The following is a 23,814-nucleotide window of genomic DNA, read 5'->3' as shown; positions in this document are numbered from 1 at the left end:
CAGGCTTCCCTCTAGTTGTGGTGTACAGGCATAGTTGCCCCACGGCATGTGGGATCTTAGTTCCCTGACTAGGGATCGAACCCGTGTCCCCTGCATTGAAAGGGGGATTCTTTACCACTGAACCATCAGGGAAATCCCTAAACTATCTTTTCAATGGCAGTTGTTACCTGGTCTTTGGTCTTTCCATACCTGAATTAAAACCTATATTTTAAAACAAATAAACACTTGATTAATTCAAAAGATGGCAAGAATGAGAAATAAAGAAAGAACAGATAGGACAAACAAAAATCAAATAGGAAAACAGACTTATGCCCAACTCTGTTAGTAACAGCATCAAATATAGATGGGCAAAACACTCCGATTAAAACAAAGATGAGATAGAGAAAAAGCTCCTTGACATTGGTCTTGGCAGCAATTTTCTGGATATGACACCCAAAGCACAAACAACAAAAGCAAAATTAAATAAGTGGGACTGCATCAAATTAAAAAGCTTCTGCACAGCGAAAGAAACAATCAACAAAATTGAAAGGTAATCTATGGAATGGGAGAAAATATCTGCAAATCATGTATCTGATAAGGGGTTAATATCCAAAATATATACAGAACTCATAAAACTCAATAGCAAAAAGCAAACAAAAACAAAAAACCAACCTAATTAAAATATAGGTAGAGGACCTGAATAGACATTTTTTCAAAGATGACGTATGTCAACAGGTACATGAAAATATCACTCATCATTAGGGAAATGCAAATCAAAACCACAATGATATGTCACCTTACGCCTGTCAGAATGGCTATTATGAAAAAGACAAGTGATAACAAGTGTTGGCAAGAGTGTGCAGTGGTCATAAACTGGTATGGCCACTATGGAAAACAGTATGGAGGCTCCTCAAAAAATTAAAAATAGAACTACCATATGATCCAGCAATCCTACTTCTGGATATATATCCAAATGAATTGGAACTGCAATTTGAAGAGATAACTGCACCTCCATGTTCATTACAGCATTATTCACAATAATCAAGACATGGAAACAACCATATCTTGAAGTGTCCATCAAAGGATAAATGGATTAAGAAGATGTAGTGTTTGTCCATACAAACAACAGAACATTATTCAGCCATGAAAAAGAAGAAAATTCTGCTGTTCGCAACAACCTGGATGAAACGTGAGGGCATCATGCTATGTGAAATAAGTAAGACAGAGAAAGACAAATACTGTTTATTATCACTTATATGTGGAATCTAAAAAAGCTGAACTCAGAGAAACAGAGAATAGAGTGATGGTTGCCAGGGGTTGGGGGTAGGGAAGATAATGGCCAAAGGGTACAAGTTATAAGAGTAACAAATTCTTGGAATCTAATGTACAACATGGGGATTACAACTAATAATACTTTATTATATACATGAAAGCTGCTAAAAGAGTAGATCATAGATGTTCTCACTACAGAATGGACTTGAGGATATGGGGAGGGGGAAGGGTAAACTGTGACAAAGCGAGAGAGAGGCATGGACATATATACACTACCAAACGTAAGGTAGACAGCTAGTGGGAAGCAGCCACATAGCACAGGGAGATCAGCTTGGTGCTTTGTGACCGCCTGGAGAGGTGGGATAGGGAGGGTGGGAGGGAGGGAGACGCAAGCAGGAAGAGATATGGGAACATATGTATATATATAACTGATTCATTTTGTTGTGAAGCTGAAACTAACATACCATTGTAAAGCAATTATACTCCAATAAAGATGTTAAAATAAAATAAAATAAATGTTCTCACTACAAAAAGGAAATGGTAATTATGTGGCGGGATGGAGGTGTTAGCTAATGATATAGTAGTAATCATTTTGCAATATATAAATGTATCAAATTAACACACTGTACACCTTAAACTTACACAATGTTATATGTCAATTATATCACAATAAGGTGGAAAAAAATTCGTGGGGGAAAAAACAACAAAGATGAGAAATACTTTATTCGTTCCAGAAATAAATGAAAAGGAAAAAGAAATACACTACATAAGCATTAACCAAAGAAAGCTATCATTAATATCAAAGTAGTTTTTAAAGCAAGAAATACTAAGAAAGGTAAAGAGTGGAATTTTAATGATAATGGGACAATTCAACAAGATACAATAATCCTAAATTTGTACATTCCCAGTAACATAGATCAGAAATGTATAAAGTAAAACAAGATGCAGCTAAAAAGCAAATTAGATAAACCCACTATCAGTGGAGATTTTTAAATACCTTTCAGTTACTGATAGAACACACAGACCAAAAACAAACTAGTAAAATCAGAAAGGACCCAAAATATCTGAAGAATATAACCAACAAATGTTACCTACTTGACATACATAGATAATCACGCCCAATAAACTGCAGAATATATATAATTTTCCAGTGCACATACTAGAAGAAAATATTCACAAAACATATATTGATTGACCAAGTATCCTGGAAATTCTACAAACTCAATTTAAAAAGAAAGCCCGATTTTTAAAAAATGGGCAAAATATTTGAACAGATACTTCCAAAGATATGTGAATGATCACTAAGTCTATGAAAAAGAGCTCAACAACATCAATCAGCAGGGAAATGTACATTAAAACCTAACTGAAACACAATTACACACCCATCAGAATAACTCAAATTAAAATGACTGTCAACATCTAATGCTGGCAAGGATATGGAGCAAAAAGAATTCTCATACACTGTAGATGGGAATGTCAACTTTCTACTTAGTGAAAAAGTCTGGCAATTGGCATAGAACTAAACATACACCTGCCCTATGATCCAACAACTCCAACAAATCTTAGGTATTTACTTAAAAGAAATGAAAAATTGGGTCCACAAAAAGACTTGTAAATCAAGACTTTAAATCAAAAAAGGTTATAAAACACAAAGAAGGACATTATTTATTAATAAAGGTTCAATACAGCAAGAAGATATAACAATTATCAACATTTACACACCTATGGACAGATCAGTAAGTATATACAGTTCTGCAATAATAGTTGGAGACTTCAATAACCCACTCATAATAAAGCAGAGGACAACCAGACAGAAGATAAGCAGGGAAATAGAGGACTTAACACAATAAACCAACTAGATCTAAGAGAATATGCATTCTATACACAACAATAGAATACACATTCTTCTCAAGTGCACATGGGACATTTTTCAGGACAGACCATATGTTATGCCAAAAATCAAGTCTCAGTAGATTTTAAAAGATAGATATCATACAAAGTATCTTTTCTGACCTCAATGGGATGAAGTCAGAAATCAATAACGAAAATGGAAAAATGGAAAATTCACAAAATTGTAAAAATTAAACAGCACATTTTTAAACAACCAATGTATCAAAGAAGAAGTCACAAGGCATATTAGAAATACTGAGAGCTGAACTAATACAAAAATACAACATATCAAAACTTATGGAACCAAGTGAAAGAAGTGCTCAGGAGGAAATTTATAGCTATAAACACATTAAAAAACAAGAAAGATCTCAAATTAACTTTACAACGTAAAAGCCAGAAAAACAAACTAAACTCAAAGCTAGCAGAAGGAAGGAAATAATAAAGATTAAAGCAGAGATAAGTGAAAGAATAAAAAAATAGAGAAAATAATTGAAACCAAAAGTTGGTTCTTCAAAAAGATCAACAAAATTGATAAATCTTTACCTACACACACTAAGAAAAAAGAGAAGACCCAAATTACTAAAATTAGAAATGGAAGTGGGAACATTACTACTGATTCTACAGAAAGGAAAAGCATTATAAGAGAGCACTATGCCAACCAATTAGACAAAATGGGCAAATTCCTAAAAACAAAACCTACCAAGACTAAAGGATGAAAAAACAGAAAACCTGAATAATATTACTTATTATTATTACTTACTATAACTAGTAAAGAGATTGAATAAGTCATCAAAAATTTCCCAAAGGGCTTCCCTGGTGGCACAGTGGTTGAGAATCTGCCTGCCAATGCAGGGAACGTGGGTTCGTGCCCCAGTCCGGGAAGATCCCACATGTCGTGGAGCGGCTGGGCCCGTGAGCCATGGCCGCTGAGCCTGCGCGTCCGGAGCCTGTGCTCCGCAATGGGAGAGGCCACAACAGTGAGAGGCCCACGAACCCCCCCAAAAAAAAAAAATTTCCCAAAAAAGAAAAGCCCTGGACCCACTGGGCGCTTAAATGAGAAAACAACCTGATTAAAAAAATGAGCCAGGGCTTCCCTGGTGGCGCAGTGCTTGAGAGTCCGCCTGCCGATGCTGGGGACGCGGGTTCGTGCCCCGTTTCGGGAGGATCCCACATGCCGCGGAGCGGCTGGGCCCGTGAGCTATGGCCGCTGGGCCTGCGCGTCCAGAGCCTGTGCTCCGCAAATGGGAGAGGCCACAACAGTGAGGGGCCCGCATAACGCAAGAAAAAAAAAAAAAAAAAAAAAAGAGCCAAAGACCTTAACAGAGGTCTATATACCAGGTATATATCTGTATATACCAAAGAATATATACAGGTGGCAAATAAGCATTTGTAAAGATGGTCCACATCATATATTATCAGGGAAATGGAAATAACAATGAGATAACACTACATACTAATGAGAACGGCCAAAATCTGGAACATTGATAGCACCAAAGGTTGGTTAGGATGCAGAACAACATGAACTCTCTCATTCACTGCTGGTAGGAATGCAAAATGATACAGCCACTTTAGAACATAGTTTGGCAGCTTCTTACAAAATTAAACATACTCTTACTTATCCAGCAATAGCACTTCGTATTTGCTTAAAGGAACTTACGTCTACACAAAAACCTGCACACAGAGCTTTTTTCAGGGCAGTGAAAATACTCTATATGATACTATAATGATACTTGTCATTATACATTTGTCCAAACCCAAAGAATGTACAACACTAAGAATGAACCCTGATATAAACTATGGTGAGTATGCTACGTCAGTGTAGGTTCATCAGAACATAGTTCATTGAACAGTACAAAACATTGCTAAACAAAATTAAATAAGACCTAAATAAATGTTTAGAAAGACATGCTGTGTTCATGGATCGTAAGACTTAATACTGTTAACATGCCAATACTAACAAACATGATCTACAGATTTAAACAATCCCTATCAAAATTCCAACAGGCTTTTTCACAGAAATGGAAAAGCTACTCTTTAAATTCATACGGAATTGAGAGGGGTCCCAAATAGCCAAAACTGTCCTTAAAGAGAATAATAAAGTTATTCCTGATCTCAAACTCACTACAAAGCTACAGTAATCAAAACATGCTAGTATGCTAGTGTGGTACTAGCATAAAGACAAATGGAATAGAACAGAGAGTTCAGATATAAATGTATACAATATGGCCAAGTGATCTGACAAGGATGTCAAGACAATTCAGTGGGGAACACAGTCTCTTCAACAGATAGTACTGGGACAACTGGATTTCCATATGCAAAAAATGTAGTTGGACCTTCACCTCACAACATATACAAAAATTAACTCAAAATGGATCAATTACCTAAATAGAAGAGTTAAGACCATAAAACTCTTAGAAGAAAACACAGGGGTAAATCTTTATGACCTTGGATTTGGCTATGAATTCTTAGACATGATAGCAAAAGCATGAGCAACGAAAGAAAAAATAGATAAACTGGATTTCATTCAAAGTTTAAACTTGTGTATATCAAACGACATTATCAAGAAAGAGAAAAGATAAACTACAGAATGCAAGAAAATGTTTTCAAGTCATGTATCCAATAATTTAATATTCAAAATACATAAAGAACCCTTACAACTCAACAACAAAGAGACAAAAAACCCAACTTTTAAAACAGGCAAGAGACTTGAACAGACATTTCTCCAAAGAAGATACACAAATGGCCAATAAGCACATGAAAAAATGCTCAACATATGTCATTAGGGAAATGCAAATCAAAACTACAAGATACTACTGCAGGCCTAGTAGGATGGCTAAAATCAAAATAACAGACAATAATAGGCATTTGCAAGGACATGGAGTAATTGGAACACTGGTACATTGTTGATGGGAATGGAAATGAAGCAGCCACTCTGGTGCAGTTTGGCAGTTCCTCAAAAAGTTAAACATAGAATTACTATGTAATTCAGTATTTTCACTTCTAGGTACATACCAAAATTTGAAAACAGGGACTCAGATAGATACTTGTACACCAATGTTCATTGTAGCATTTATTCACAATAGGCAAAAAGTAGACACAATCTAGTGTCCATCAACAGATGAATGGATAAACAAACCATGGCATATACAAACAATGGAATATTATTCAGCTATAAAAAGGAATGAAGTACTGATACATGCTACAACATCAAAGACCCACCAAGTGATTATGCTACACATTATGCTAAGTGAAATTAGCTATACATGCAAGTACAAATATTGTATGATTCCACTTATATGAAATATCTAGACTAGGCAAATTCATAGAGACAAAAAGTAGATTAGAGGTTACCACCAGCTGGGTAGAGGGGGAAATGAGGAGTTATTGCTAATAGATACAGAGCTTCTGTTTGGGGTGATGAAAAAGTTTTGAAAATAGATAGTGGTAATGGTTGTAAACATTGTGAGTATAATTAATGCCACAAATTGTACACTTAAAAATGGTTAAAATGGCAAATCTGTGTGTTTCTGGGGTTTTTTTAAGTACAAAATACACACATACGCACCCAAGAAAAAAAACTTTGGTACATATCCTTCTGCCAAATAATAATCCTAGATTTCCACAAAACTAAAACTGACTCTGTATGCAACTTTACAGAAGTCAGTGTTCTGCAATATTTAATTCTATAGCAATGCAAGTCATATGACTCCTAAAAACAGTGTGCTAAAAATTCTAAACACTAAGTCAAAGCAAAATAACATTCGTTTCCATTTTTTCAATAATCCAAGAAACTCAATAAATAAAGCTATTTTCATATTATACACACACACACCTATGCAAGTGACTATATAATGGACTATGGCCTCTGTCTGTCTCTTTATATTATTGTTTTTCATTTTGCCAGGACTGGATTTTAAGTAAATCCTGGTCACTGACATTAAGCCTTTAACACTTACAAAATACACTGCTCCAAAGCTTCCATGGCCAATTTCTCTGAGATCTGTGAAGAGCTTCTCTGGATCTTCTTTGAAGAAGAGCTCTGCAATTTCAGGGTCCTTCAGGCTGCCCGCACGGTTAGTTGATGGCATCCTGCTGGGCAATCAGCTGTCTGATTCTAATTTTATATTGCTATCCCAATCCTTGGTTCATCTGTATGAATGAAGCCACGCTGGCATAAACTATTGTAGAGAAATAAGAAAAGAAAAAAGTCAGGAAAACCAAAAGCTGCTAAGAATAATTAGTATAAGATCATTTTCTGATAGCAGATATAAAATTATCTCGGGCCTAGAATTTCACTGAGAAGGAAGTGTGATCTACTAGTGCAGTAGTTCCTAAATCTGGCTCATCATCACGATCACCTGTGGTGCTTAAAAAAATGAGTCCTGCTATACATAGGGTATTACTGTACATATACTTTTAAAAATTAAATAAATCTTTATATCTTGGAAGGTTTATCTAATCCTTATCTAATTCTGAGGTAGTGAGCCCATTGGCAGAAGAGATAATAGAACACACAGACCATTAAAAAAACATGCATGACAACTTAAGATGTACCAGTAATATGTTTCTAACAACGGGAAGATTCCCATCTATTAATGATTTTCAAATATAAGAAAATACACAAAGGATTTAACTCAGTTAGCTGTCTTTTCCTTTCAGATACCATATGCCAGTGTTCAATCAACTCTAACACAAACATTCCAAAGAAAAATGCAGTAGGAGAAAGTAATGAATTTAATGCAGACAACTGCTTCCCCTGTAAACCTGACTCACATTAAAATATGGTCTTTATCAAATCTGCTGCATTAGATAAGTAGACACTACAGATAACCAATAAATTACCTGGTGGTTCCGCTATCAGTTCCTCTATATCAGATACACAATTTAAAAAATGGCTGTCATTACTGAGAAACTTCAGAACCTAGGTTCTGGAATGTTACTACCTGGATATGAATCCTAGCAACACTATTTATAAACTGTGAACTTGAGTAGCCTTATTTTCCTAATCTGTAAAGTGAAAATAATATCCTACCTAATACAGTGGTTGTGAAGGTTAAATGAGTTAATAAATACAAGCATAGACTAGTACTCAGGGATAGTAAGCACTACATTAAATGTCAGCTATTGTAACCTAAATAAATTCACCAATCAAAAAAAAAAAAGAAAACCCTCCAAAATGTATTTCATTTGCCTCCTAATTGATTTCATTAGACTCTAGTCAATTCTCCCCCACTTCACACAACTTTTAAGCAGGTAACTACTGGTCTCATTTTTAGTGAAGTCAACTGAACCAATTTTAATTTTTGGTAGAAAACTTCTTTGTAACTACATAAAACATATTTACATGTCTTTTGTACCTCCTTAAAAATTAACACTCTACTGCAATAAAAACATTTAAATTATTAATTTGTATTTCATTTCTAACACACTTTCTAGGCTGCCCCATATACATTCACCAATTTTCCTGCTCTGCAAGTTCCCTGCAAAGTGTTTCAATTATAGTTCTAAGAATATGTGATCATAGAAGATTGAAGTAAATTCCATAAAAAGTATTATTATTCAATTAATCCACCTGTTTTTAAAAAACTTGCAGTGTTACTTAAGACTTATTTAAGAACTCTGAATGATCAAGTTATAGTACCTTTATTACAAGAATTATTTTACATTAAAATTCTCTAACCAGTTCTATGATTTGCATATTCCTATCTGCCTAACAAATTCCCACTCAAAATCTTTCAAGATTTAGATTAACTGTAATGTGTAAAATTTTAACTAGACAGGTAGGCACAATGTGTCTCATTCATCTTTATATTACCTGTCTACATCCTACACCATACCTCCAACAGTTAATATTACATAAATATTTGTTTAACTAAAAGAATACACTTAATTCTTCTCTAACACCCCTTAAAGTGATTTCGTTTCCAGAAATATTTACCAAATAGTATACATGAGAATATGATATGCGAAATATTAAAGTTAATAGTAGAGAAACAGAGTAAATTCATTAAGGACAGCACCCTCCAGAAAATCAGAGAAAAAAGAAATGAAGGAACTGGAAAATCTGCTGTACCAAATACCAAAAGATAATACAAATCTATTGCTATCAGTAGAATGTTAAAATAAGACAAGTAAACCATTAATCTAAAAGAGTCCAGAAACAAACCCATGTATGTGTATCTCGGAATTCAGCATACAATTAAAGGAGAAGAAATAAATTTTGTTAAGAAAACTAAGAACCCATTTGGAAAAAATTATAAAAATTATATAATGATATCCCTATCACATACCTTACATAACCATTACTGCTAAATGGCTTAAACAAACCTCTCAAATCAATGAAGAAAAAAAAGTATTTGATAAAATAAGTGTTGCCAGGAGACCCCAACAGCTATTTGGAAAAAAATAACACCTGTTCCTCAAACTGTAATATCAGAATTACATATGGGTCAGAAATGCAAAAATTAGAAAAATGAAACTATATAAGTACTAGTAGGAAATGTAAGTTCCTCTGTAATCAGGGAATGTAGAAACTTTCCTAACTATGATCCAAATCCAAAACAGTAAGGAAAAAGACAGATATATTTAACAGGATAAAAAAAAAACTTGGGAGAAGGGGCCATGGAAAAAGACACTCCAGACAAAAAGGACAAATGATAAACTTGGGAAAAAAATGTCTGAAACTTACGTTTACAAAGGGTTAGTATTCCTAATATGTAAAGAATTTCAAAAAAACAAAAAAGACAATAACCTGACATTCTTACATTCTTAATACGTAGTTTCTAAAAACAGCACACCGCCCCCCCCAAGAAAACACCACCACCACCACCACCACCACCAACCCAGAGGAGATATGGGTAGTTAGTTCACAGAAAAAAAAAAAGAAAGAAAAGAAACAACCATGAAATCTATGAAAATACATTCAACATCACTCAAAGTATAAGAAATACAAATTAAAACTATCCTAAGATTTCATTTTGTACCTATAAGAATGGCAAAAATTCACCACACACTGATGGTGGGGTGGAAGAGAAATCTGCACTCTCATATAGTAGCAGTGGTAATACAAAAACTACAAAACCTGTGGAGAAAAATCTAGCAAAATCAAATATGCACTTACCATTTCACACAAAAATCCTACTTAAAGAATCCATATCAAAAATACTTATATAAAATATAAGAAATGATAAATGTACAAAGTGAGGAACTAGGGGAATCCCCTGGCGGTCCAGTGCTTAGGACTCCTCACTTCCAACTGCAGGGGGCCCGGGTTTAATCCCTGGTCAGGGAACTAAGATCCCATAAGCCATACAGATGTCCAAAAAAATAAAAAGATCAAAAAAAAAAAAAAAGTGAGGAACTGGAACTCATTACCTTGTTGATGGGAATTTGAAATGATACAACCATTCTGGAAAACTGTTTAACAGATTCTTATCAAGTTAAATAAACATTTATTATGAGATGGAACAGTTCCTTAACTAGTTATCACTCACTCAAAAGTAATGAAAACAAAGGCACACAAAAAGACTTGTACACAGCAGCTTTATTCATAATAGCCCCAAACTGCATATAATACAAACATCTATCAACAAATATATGTATAATAAAATTGTGATATATTCACACAATGAAATTCTTTTCACAGCAATAAAAAGGAATAAAACTACTGATCCATGCAGGAACCCAGATGAATTTCAAAAGCATTATGCTCCAGCAAAAAAAACCCAGAAACCAAACAGTAAAAACTGTATGATTCCCCTGAAAAATTCTCAAATAGGCAAAACTAGTATTGCGACAGAGTCACTGTTGTTTGGGGTCAGTTGGGGGAAGAAAAGGGGAACTGACCATGAAAGGGCTCACAAGGACTTTCTGGGGTAATAGAATCTTCTATTACCTTGACTGCAGCAGTGAATTACTCTTGTCAAAACTCCAACTATATTAAAATAGATGCCTTTATGTATATTATACCTCAATTCAAGTAATAACTTTAAAAAAATTAAATAAATGTCTTAAAATCTAAGATAAATATATGTAGGGATTTCCCTGGTGGTCCAAGTGGTTAATACTCCATGCTCGCAATGCCGGGGGCCCGGGTTCGATCCTTGGTCAGGAACTTAAAATCCCACATACCGCAAGTAGAGAAGCCCACATGCCGCAACAAAGACCCAGCACAGCCAAATATTAATTAATTTTAAATATATATATGTGTGTGTATATATATGTGTATATAAAAATATATAAATATATGTGTATATATACATATTTATATATATAAGATATATATATATAGCAAATTTATAAACAAGGTATGGAAGGATGTGTATTAAAATGTTATTATTTTCTCTGATAAAGTAGGGTTGTGAAGAACATTACTTGTTAACCTAGACATCTATATTACCTGAATTTTTATAGCAACCACTTTCAACGTTTTAAAAAATTTTAAATTTGAGAAAAATAAAATAGAATACTTTTTAAACTAGAAGAATACATACTCCAAATAGAGAGAACATCCAAAAGGCTATTAGTACTTTAACTTACAAAAGACTAATGCATTAAAAAAATCTGTATATCAAAAAATTGAGTTGAACGCAAAAACTGAAACATCCAGAGCACACAAAATTAAGCGTTATTATTATTCCTTAAAGATAGAGGTATCATCCAAATCACTGACCAAATACCTAATCCACCAAAATATAAATGGCCAAAGGATATATATCAACATGCCATAAACAGGCAATACAAATGATTGGGGAGAGAAGTCAAAACTTGAAGAATAATGGGTATGGCCACGAGTTTTCTGATTCCATTTTCCTCCTTTATCTCTCGTCTCTGACGGAAGAGTGTGGCCTCAGTTACAAAACAATGTTCAGGGTGCTGACAAGAAAACACTTAAAGAAATTCTCCCCCTGTCCAAAGGACCAGGAAAAGGGAACCCTGTGATCTGGAGATTGTGGGGGGAAATGCCTTCTTTTGGTCTTTTCTTTTTTCTCTCCTCAGCCATAGAATTGCACTGCCCCAGCAACAGAAAAATCCGATGAGAAAACCAATCTCTCTGGCCAGAAAAACTGGGAAAACAGACTCTCTGTCATCCAAAAAGTATTAGGGGAATTCCCATTATTTTTTTTCCTCCTCTCTCTTCTTTCCCCACTTCACTTAAGGGTAGCCCCAGTTATGGGGAACTGTACAATGCAGAGGTGTAAAAGCTCTGAGAGAAACCTGTCTTTCTGGAACTGGGAAAAAAGCTACTGGAAACTGAAGAGTATGGGGGAAATCATGGAGAGGAGAGAGCTGGAAAAGAGATCCCCTAATTCTGTGTACAAACCAATACAAATAATGATTTACGTTTGTGTAAAACAGTCTCAAAGAGGTGCAGCAAAGGCTACGCTAAAGAGAACTACTCTATGATATAAACCACTGCCCAAGTCCCAGACTATCACTGAGAGGCACAATGCAGGGCAAATCCAAAGAGCACAACAAAGCTTTGTAAACAGAACTGATATTAGAGCCACCACCCACAGAAAGTGAGACAACTTGCCATCTAAACTGGTAGGTGTCTGCTAAAACAAGCAAACAAATCAACACTCTCCAGAGGACAGTAACAGGATCAGAAATGACAATACTCAAAATGTCCAAGATAAAATCCAAAATTATTCTACATGCAAAAACAAATAAACACACAAAACAGACACACACACACATACACACAACTGGAAAATGTGACAAATTATCAAGGGAAAAGAGGACCAACAGATGCTTATTTTGAGATGATACATGTTGGAATTATCACATAAAGACTTTTTTTTTTTTTTTTGGCTGCATTGGGTCTTCGTTGCTGTGCTCGGGCTTTCTCTAGTTGCAGCGAGTGGGGGTTACTATTTGTTGCAGTGCACGGGCTTCTCGTGGTGGCTTCTCTTGTTGTGGAGCCCAGGCTATGGGTGCATGGGCTTCAGTAGTTGTAGCACGTGGGCTTAGTAGTTGTGGTGCATGGCCTTTAGGGTGCGCGGGCTTCAGTAGTTGTGGTGTGTGGGCTCAGTAGTTGTGGCTCACGTGCTCTAGAGCGCAGGCTCAGTAGTTGTGGCGCACAGGCTTAGTTGCTCTGCAGCATGTGGGATCTTCCCAGACTCGGGCTCAAACCCACATCCCCTGCATTGGCAGGATTCTTAACCACTGCACCACCAGGGAAATCCCCACATAAAGACGTTAAAGCGGCTATTATAATCATAATAAATGAGATGATGGTTAACACTCTTGAAACAACTGAAAAGACAAATTCTCAGCAGAGAAACTATGAAAAAAAGAACCTCATGGGAAATTCAGAACTGAAAAATACAGTACCAGAAATTTTAAAAAAAAATCATTGCATGGCGTCAACCACAGAACATAGATGATAGAGGAAAGAGTCGGTAAACTTGGAGAGAGAGCAAATGAAATTATCTAAATTGAGGAAAAGAAAAAATGATTGAATGAAATGAATGGAGTCTTAGTGACTCATAGGACTATATCAGATTGTCTAAGTTTCACATTACTGGCATTCATATAAGAAGAGGAAAAATAAATTGGTAGAGAAAAAAAACTTTCTTGGTAATGGCAGAAAACTTCCCAGATTTGACAAAAGATATAAATTTAGAGATTCAAGAAGCTCAGTAAACCCCGAACAGGAAAAATTCAAAGAAATCAGGCCTAGACACATCATAATCAAAATGCTAAAAAACAAAAATAAACAAAAATTTGAATGACCACAGATTTTCATAAAAAACAATGAAGTCCACAGAAAGTAGAATAATAGCTTTTAAAGGTGATAAAAGGAAAGAACTGCCAACCCAGAACAGAATCCTTTATCTATCTTCTTTACGAATGAAAGCCAAAAAAGAGACAGAGAGAGATTCTTACCTAAGGGAAAACAAAGAGAATCTGTTCCCAGCAGATCTGCTCCAAAAGAAATGCAAAATATTAAACAAAAGAAATCTAGAGTGGCTATATTAATATCAGACAAAACAGACTTCAGAACTAGGAAAATCACAAGGGATAAGGAGGGACATTACATAATGATAGGATTCCACTATCAAATCCTAAATTTGTATTCACCTGACTGACAAAAGAGCTTCAAATAAAATGAAGCAAAATTGATACAAATGAAAAGAGAAATAAGACAAGTCTATAATTATACTGGGAGACTCCAACACTCCTCTCAGAAATTTAAAGAAAAAGCAGTCTGAAAACACACAGAACAACACTGTAGAACACCACTATCAATCAACCTGACCTAATGACATTTCCAGAATACTACACCTGACAGAATATACATTCTTTTCAAATGCATATATGATAGTCCCACAGAGAGATCATATTCTGAGCCATAAAATATATCTTAAGCGTGAAAATTTTCAATTCATATAAAATAAGTAATCTGACCATAGTGTAATTAAGCTTAAACTCAGTTAACAGAAAGATAACTTAAAAAAAAATTTATTTTGAAATGACTCATGTTGGAATTATCACATAAAGACTTGGTTTTTTCCCCAAGTAACCCATGGTTCAATAAAGAAGTTTCAAGGAAAATTAGAAAAGAATGAGTTGAGTGAAAATAAAAATACAACATAAAACCTGTAGGATACAGCTAATGCAGTGTTTACATAGAAACACTGATTCTGTATTGGAAAAACAAGACAGATCTCAAACCAATAATCTAAGCCTCCACCTTAAGGATCTAGAAAGAGAAAAGCAAATAAAACCAAAAATAAATGTAAGGAAGTAAACACTAAAGAAGAGAGTAGAAATCAATGAAATTAGAAAACAAAAAGCCAATAGAGAAAAATCAATAAAACCAAAAGCTGTTTTTTGGTGTGTGGGTTGGGGGGACAGGACAGCAGAATCAATAACACTGAAACTTCTGCCCAACTAACCAACGAAAACAAGAACAGAATCAAATTACCAAAAACAGAAATCAAAGGGGGGAATATTCCCATAGACCCTATGACATTAAAAGGGATAAGGAAGTACAATGAACAGCTCTAAGCTGATAAATTTGATAATATAGATGAAGTAAAGTACTTGACAGAAATAAACTACCAAAACTCAATCAAGAAGAAATAATCAAGAATAGGTAAGAATACACATATGTATATAAAGAAGTTAAATTCAAATATTTTCACATAGAAAACTCCAGTCCATTGAAACTGGACAGTTTCATTGCCAAATTCTATCAAACATTAAAAGAATAATACCAATTCTACATAACCTCTTCAAATTATGAGAGAACATTCCCAATTAATCTTATGAGGCCACAATTACCCTATCAAAACCAGACAAGAACATTAGAAAAAAAAAAGGGAAAATTTCTGACTAATATCCTTCATGAATAGCTAAAATCCTAAACAAAATATTAGCAAATCACAGCAACATGGATGCAACTCGAGATTATCATACTAAGTGAGGTAAGTCAGAAAGAGAAAGACAAATACCATATGGTATCATTTATATGTGGAACCTAAAAGATGACACAGGGACTTCCCTGGTGGTCCAGTGGTTAAGACTCTGCCCTCCCAATACAGGGGGTCCGGGTTTGATCCCTGGTAAGGGAAATAGACCCCGCATGCCGCAACAAAGATTCTGCGTGCAGCCAAATAAATAAATTTAAAAAATAATAACAACTAAAAAATAAAAGATGACACAAATGAACCTATCTATGAAAAAGAAACAGAATCAGGGACATAGAGAGTAGACCGGTGGTTGCCAAGGGGGAGAGGGGTGGGAGAGGGTTGCATTGGGAGTTTGGGATTAGCATATGCAAACTGATACATATAGAATGGATAAACAACAAGGTCCTACTGTATAGCACAGGGAACTATATTCAATATCCTGTGATAAACCATAATGGAAAAGAATATGAAAAAGAATGTATATATATGTATAACTGAGTCACTTTGCTGTACAGCAGTAATTAACATTGTAGTTCAACTATACTTCAATAAAAAATGTTTTTAAATTAGCAAATCAAATCCAGAAATATATAAAAATGATACTACATCACAACTAAGTAGCATTTACCCCAGAAATGCAAGGCTGATTCAGCAGTCAAAAATTAACATAATTCTCCCATTCTAAACAGACTAAAGAAGAAAAAACACAGGATCATATCAACAGAGGCAGAAAAAGGATTTCACAAATTCAACATCCATTCATGGCAAATACTCTCAAAAAACTAGGAATAGAAGGGAACGGCATTAACCTGGTTAATCATATCTACAAAAAACTACAACTAACACCATACTTAATGATTCAAGACGGAAAGCTTTCCCCTAAAGATATAGGGAAAGCAAGGTAAGAATCTCCACTATAATCACTCCTATCCAACATCACACTAGCAGTTTTATAAGAAAGAAAAGGAATAAATAACAGAAAGGAAGAAACAAAAACACCTCTAGTTGCAGACATTACTGTGCACACAAAAAAACCGCAAGGAACATACAAAACAGCAAGGGAAGAAAACGGAATATTTAGATATAAGTCTAAAATATTTGAGTAGGGGCTTCCCTGGTGGCGCAGTGGTGGAGAGTCCGCCTGACAATGCAGGGGACATGGGTTCGTGCCCCGGTCCAGGAGGATCCCACATGCCGTGGAGCAGCTGGGCCCGTGAGCCATGGCCACTGAGCCTGCGCGTCTGGAGCCTGTGCTCTGCAACGGGAGAGGCCACAGCAGTGAGAGACCCAAGTACCACACAAAAAAAATAAATAATAAAAAAATAAAATATTTGAGTAGAATTTATATAGGAAGAACGATAAAACCCTGATGAAATAAATCAAAGTTGACTAAACAGATGTACCATGTTCATGAACTGAATGATTCAATATTGCTATAAGGTCAATCCTTCCCAAACTGATTTAAAAATTTGACAATTCATAGATTCAAAACAATCTCAATCAAAATCCAACAGAATTTTTTTGTACATATCAAAAAACTGATTATAAAATGTTCATAAAAAGGCAAAGAATCCAAATTAGTCAAGACAATTTTTTTTTTAATGTATTTATTTATTTATTTTTGGCTGGGTTGGGTCTTCGTTGCTGTATGTGGGCTTCTCTCTAGTTGTGGCAAGCGGGGGCTACTCTTTGTTGTGGTGCACAGGCTTCTCATTGCGGTGGCTTCTCTTGTTGCTGAGCATGTGCTCTAGGTGTGTGGACTTCAGTAGTTGCGGCGTGTGGGCTCAGTAAGTTATGGCTCTCGGGCTCTAGCACACAGGCTCAATAGTTGTGGTGCACGGGCTTAGTTGCTCCGTGGCATGTGGGATCTTCCCAAGACCAGGGATCAAACCCATGTCCCCTGCACTGGCAGGCAGATGCTTAACCACTGCGCCACCAGGAAAGTCCCTGGTCAACTGATTTTTGACAAAGGTACAACACAGAAAAATATTTCTCTGTCTTTTCAAAAAAGATAATCTTTTTTGAAAAATGGTGTCATAGCAACTGGACATCCATATGTATAAAAATGAACTCTGACTCATACCTCACACCTTACAGAAAAATTAAGTCCAAACATGGTTCATTTATCTCAATGTTAAAAAGTTAATGCTACAAAACGCTGAGAAGAAATCACAGGAGAAAATCTTTGTAACCTTAGGTTAGTTAAAAGAGTTCTTAGATTTGACACCAAAAGTATAATCTATAAAAGTCAAAACTGATCATTTGGACTTCATTAAAATCAAAAACTTTTACTCTTGCAAAGGACACTTTTAAAAGGAAAGAATGAAGTCAAGCCAAAGACTTGGAAACATTATTTCACGTCACATATCTTAAAATAGATAAAATATATAAATAATATAAAGAACTCTCAAAACTCAATAATGGAGTACAGAGATGCATACTTGAATGATAAAACTATAAAGAAACTCCCAGATGTTATCACTATAAAAGTCATGATAGGGCTTCCCTGGTGGCTCAGTGGTTGAGAATCCGCTTGCCGATGCAGGGGACACGTGTTCGTGCCCCGGTCCGGGAAGATCCCACATGCCGCGGAGCGGCTAGGCACTTGAGCCACGGCCGCTGAGCCTGCGCGTCCAGAGCGTGTGCTCCGCAATGGGAGAGGCCACAACAGTGAGAGGCCCACGTAAAAAAAAAAAAAAAAAAAAAAAAGTCATGATAGTGGTTACTTTAGGGGAAAGGGGGAGATGTGATTGGGAAGAGACACATGGAGGAAATTCTGGAATGGCTGGCAAAGTTCTATTTCTTGCCTTAGATATGGGATTTCATTTACAATAGTTCATTAAACAAATTCATTTGTTTCGTGAATTTTCTATATCTATGTTTGATTTTACTCCCCCAAAACTTAGCTACTGATATCCTGTTGAACAGAAGCCTTACTGATAACATAAAGTCAATTAACACATACTTTGTATGTTATATATATTATACACTATATTCTTACAATGAAGTAAGCTAGAGAAAAGGAAATATTAAGAAAATCATGAGGAAGAGAAAATACATTGACAGTACATACATGTATTTACTGAAAAATATCTGCATAGAAGTGGACCCGTGCAGTTCAAGTCCATGTTGTTTGAGACTCAGCTATAGTTTTTGCAAAGAGGGCAATACAACAAAATCATATGAATTATTTTTAGTTAATTATGGCTGGTATTTTGAAAAACATTCACAAGTCTATAGCTTTCTTACATTCCAAATTTTCAACAATAATCATATGTTTGATTTTTACAACCAGGAAAAAAGATTAAAAAATCCAACAACATTTGTGCATATTCTTTGGATTGTTAGAAGACAGAAGAGATGAACATAAAATGTATAAAAAGTGAGAAGGCCAATAAAGTTAGAAATCCCTGAAATATATCATTACACTGTTAAGCTAGAGTTAATAGTATCCACTGCATAACTGCTTCTTTTCTATACATCCTCAAATTTCCAAAAGTAAAGTACTTTATTATAAAAATCAGCACCATCCTGGTTGCCCTGTACCCATGCAGAACATTGCTACAATAGATGTAAATCAACGTAAAACTCACAAAGGTACTTGATTTGAATCTTGTCCATTTTTATAAGCTGTCATGAAAAACTAGGAAAATAAAACAGCACAGAGGAACTTTCACAGCAACCCTAATCATAAACTCCATAATTTCTGCTGAAAATGAATATTAGGTACCCAAATGAATACCCAAAGTACAGGACTAATACAGCTTGATAAACTACAGATCAGGCTTAAAAGATATAAATATTTGTAAAAAGTTCTTAAAGATACTATGAGACTGCATATACAATCTTCTTCTTCAAAAAAACAAAAAACAGGCTATTAGGTCACATTTTAAAGATACCTAATCCGTCCTTTGGGGAAAATATCATTATTGTAACTCACAATATCCTTCCAACTAAAAGAGAACAGTAAAAGACATTAACAATCCTATAAAAAGCAAATGAGATCTAATTTGTTTCTGGTTCCACAAAAACAGATCAGAGAAGCATATCATTTATTAAGCTACTGAGGGCTGAATGTAAAAGATACATAATTTTTGTAGGTGATACCATTTTATTCAATCCTAAAACACAGATCGCTAAGAAAGCTGATGAAACTAGAATAAAAACCCAATATACTTTAAAATCTCAGACCCAAAAGGATTTTCAGAATTAAGTAACTGCTCCACATTTGCAAACCACAGTCAAATAATTGACAATAACATCAGTCAAGCCACAGAAAGAAGATGGGGGAAGGGTGCTGATAATCACAGCATATTCAGTATTACTTGAGGAATGCTCCTTGGAGGAACGGTGATGATGTCATAGTATTCCATCTTTTAAGAACCTTCAGATTTTCACAAAAAGGACATTGTTGGTCTTAAGCAACTGCTTCAATACCATAACGCCCTTTTCCTTACATGTTACTCAGAGGGTTCAGGCTTAGAAACCAGCCAACTTAGTCAAATGTTCAATTACTTCAGAAAAAGAAAAATTGTCTCTTTACACAGAATCAGCAAAGACAGATTACACTGTCTACTATGTCTTCCCTCAAAAGAAACACATATACACAAATCACTTTACCAATAACTGAGAAATGTCATCAGTAAGATAAATTTGACATTTCAGGAACTCACATCAACCTTAATTGACAGAGAACTGATTTGATGCCTGGTGCTTCAACCTACTTGTAAATATTATACATTATAATTACAAAAGTTTAAGGTTGGAAGAAATTAAGAGAGTATTTGTTTCAAAAGGTCACATGCCAGGCTTCCCAGGTGGCACAGTGGTTGAGAGTCCGCCTGCCGATGCAGGGGACACGGGTTCGTGCCCTGGTCCGGGAAGATCCGACATGCCGTGGAGCGCCTGGGCCCGTGAGCCATGGCCGCTGAGCCTGCGCGTCCGGAGCCTGTGCTCCGCAACAGGAGAGGCCACAACAATGAGAGGCCTGCGTACCGCAAAAAAAAAAATAAAATAAAAGGTCACATGCCTTTTCTCAAAATCACCGGGCAAATTAGTGGTGGGAAATACAGAATCAATTACCTGAACCACTGTTTACTACTTCAAACTGAAATGAAGAGAAAGGTGAAAAGCAAAAATAATATTATTAAAGAAGTCACTGGGTTGTTGGGTAGGAGAATGCATAGGGCAGTATGATGAATATTGTTTAATTTTGAGCATTGATAAAGATATGAAGATTCAATTTTTTTAATAAAACAAGATATAGGTTATAAGTAACCATTTATATAAAAATACAAAAATATATCTGTATACACACAGGTAATCTATGGAGGGATTCATCAGAAATAGGGGTGTTTAGGAGACTTTTTTTTCCTATGAATTCTTTCTACCTTTCAAGTTTTTATTCCCCAAATGCATGTATTATTCTTCTTTTAATTTTAAAGAGAGATACAGGCAATATTCTTTTCAAGAAAGGCCTTACAGGGACTTCCCCGGTGATCCAGTGGTAAAGAATCCGCCTCGCAATGCACGGGACGCAGGTTCGATCCTTGGTCAGGGAACTAAGATTCCACATGCCATGGGGCAACTAAGCCTGAGCGCCACAACTACTGAGCTTGCGCACCTCAACCAGAGCCTGCATGCCGCAAACTACAGAGCCCACGTGCTCTGGAGCCCACACGCCACAACTACAGAACCCACACGCCCTGGAGCCTGAGACAGAGAAGAGAAGAGAAAAAACAACTAGAGAAGAGAAAAAAGCCCGCATGCCACAACTAGAGAGGAGCCGGCGCACCACAATGAAATACCCCAAGTGCCCAAAAAAAAAAAAAAAAAAAAAGAAACAGAAACAAACAAAAAACCCCCATGTGCGGCAACTAAGACTCGATGCAGCCAAAAATAAATAAAACAAAATTTTAAAATGTATTTAAAAAAAAGGTCCTTACTTACACAACCTTATTAGTTACTCCAATTAGACTAACCATGTGAAACTTCTGTGCACCTTTCACATCTTAGATGTAACAAGCACTTAAAATCTTTATAATTAATATTAGGGAGGGACTTCCCTGGTGGTCCGGTAGCTAAGACTGTGTGCTCCCAATGCAGGGGGCCCAGGTTTGATCCCTGGTCAGGGAACTAGATCCTACATGCCTCAACTAAAGATTCCACACGTTGCAACTAAAGATCCCACTTGCAACTAAGACCTGGCAGAACCAAATATATAAATAAATATTTTTTAAAAACCATCACAATAAAAGAAAATTACAGACCAATATCCCTTATAAGTACAGATATAAAAATTTTCAACAAGATATACCATGAGCAAATGAGATTTATTCTAGGAATGCCAGGGTAGTATAACATATGAAAATAAATCAGTGTAACATACCATATTAATAAGATGAAAGAAAAAACAATCATCTCAACAGAAGCGGAAAAAGCATTTGAGAAAATCCAACACCGTTTCATGATAAAAACACTCAACAAACTAGGAAAAGAATGGAATTTCCTCAACCCACAGGTATCATGATAGTTAATGGTGAAAGACTGAAAACTTGCCCCCTAAAATCAGGAACAAGACAAGGATGTGGCTCTCAATACTTCTATTCAACATTGTATAGGAAGTTCAAGTCAGGGCTTGACAAGAAAAAGAAATAAATGGCATCTAGACTGGAAAAGAAGTAAAATTATCTCTTTTCACAAATGACATAATCTTATACATAGAAAATCCTGAAGAATCCACAAAAAACTATTAGAACAAATGAGTTCAGCAAAGTTTCAGGATATATCAATACACAAATATCAGTTGTACTTCTATACACTAGCTATGAATATTCCGAAAATGAAATTAACAATTCCATTTACAATGTCACTAAAAATAAAACAAATATTAATAATAATATATTTTAAAAGTACTTAGGAATAAATTTAACCAAAGTGCAAGACTTAGAAAATGACAAAACACTGTTGAAAGAAATTAAAGACCTAAATAAATGGAACATCATCATGTGTTCATGGATTGGAACACATAAAATGGTAATACCACTTAAACTAATATATAGATTCAAAGTAATCCCTAACAGTTTCCAAGCTGTCATTTTGCAGAAATGAACAAGTTCTTTCTAATATTCATGTGTAACTGCAAGTGACACAGAATAACCAAAACAATCTTTAAGAATTTAGAACAAAATTGGAAGACTCACCCTGCCCAATTTCAAAGCATACTACAAAGCTACAGTAATCAAGACAGTGTGGAACTGGCATAAGGATAGGCATATATACCAACAGAAAAGAACTGCGAGTCCACATTTACAGTCAAATGTATGGGACAATAAACCCATACATATATGGTCAGATGATTTTCAGCAAAGGTGTCAAGACCATTCAGTGGGAAAAGAAGTCTTTTCAAAAGTTGGTGAGGGGCTTCCCTGGTGGCACAGTGGTTGAGAGTATGCCTGCCGATGCAGGGGACACGGGCTTGTGCCCTAATTTGGGAAGATCCCACATACCGTGGAGCGGCTGGGCCCGTGAGCCATGGCCGCTGAGCCTGCGCGTTCGGAGCCTGTGCTCCGCAACGGGAGAGGCTACAACAGTGAGAGGCCCACAAACCGCAAAAAAACCCAAAAACCAAAAAACAAACAAAATAAAAGTTGGTGAGATAACTGGATATCCACATGCAAAAAAGAATGAATTTGGACCTCTTCTTCACACCATATATAAAATTTAAATCCAAATGGACCAAAAAGGCAAAAGCTAAAATGATAAAACCCTTAGAAGGAAACATGGGTGACAACCTGCAAGACCCTGGATTAGGCAACAGTTTTTCAGATATGATTCCAAACGCACACGCATAGAAAAAATAGATAAAATGGACTTCATCACCATTTAAAAACTTTTGTGCATCAATGGACACCAGTCAAGAAGGTAAAAAGACAACCCACAGAAGGGGGGAAAATATTTGCAAGCAATATATCTGATAAGGGTCTAGTATCCAGAACATATAAAGAACTCTTGGGACTTCGCTGGTGGCGCAGTGGTTAAGATTCCGCACTCCCAATGCAGGGGGCGCGGGTTCAATCCCTGGTCAGGGAACTAGATCCCACATGCATGCCTCAACTAAGAGTTTGCATGCCACAACTAAAGAGGCTGTGTGTCTCAACTAAGGAACACACATGCCACAACTAAGACCCAGTGCAACCAAATAAATAAATTAATATTTTTAAAAAGAACTGTTTACTGGGTTAATCCAATTAAA

At 35.7% G+C, this 23,814-nt stretch overlaps 1 protein-coding gene across 2 annotated transcripts in view; it reads right to left on the bottom strand.

Annotated features, from left to right (window-relative positions):
- TAOK1 (TAO kinase 1) overlaps window positions 1-7,303 on the bottom strand; it is an 82,353-nt gene extending 75,050 nt beyond the window's left edge. The window contains exon 1 of one of the 2 annotated variants that reach the window (XM_007452440.1): window positions 7,098-7,303. In XM_007452440.1, the coding sequence (XP_007452502.1) occupies window positions 7,098-7,229 (132 nt within the window). In that variant the 5' untranslated portion in view covers window positions 7,230-7,303. The remainder of the gene's footprint in view (window positions 1-7,097) is intronic. The other variant, XM_007452441.1, reaches the window with a different exon arrangement.
- Between the last annotated feature and the right edge of the window lie 16,511 nt (window positions 7,304-23,814).

Source organism: Lipotes vexillifer, unplaced genomic scaffold (genome assembly GCF_000442215.2).
Source record: "Lipotes vexillifer unplaced genomic scaffold, Lipotes_vexillifer_v1.1 scaffold216, whole genome shotgun sequence".
NCBI classification, from domain to species: domain Eukaryota; kingdom Metazoa; phylum Chordata; class Mammalia; order Artiodactyla; family Lipotidae; genus Lipotes; species Lipotes vexillifer.
This window is presented reverse-complemented; position numbering and strand designations above follow the sequence as displayed.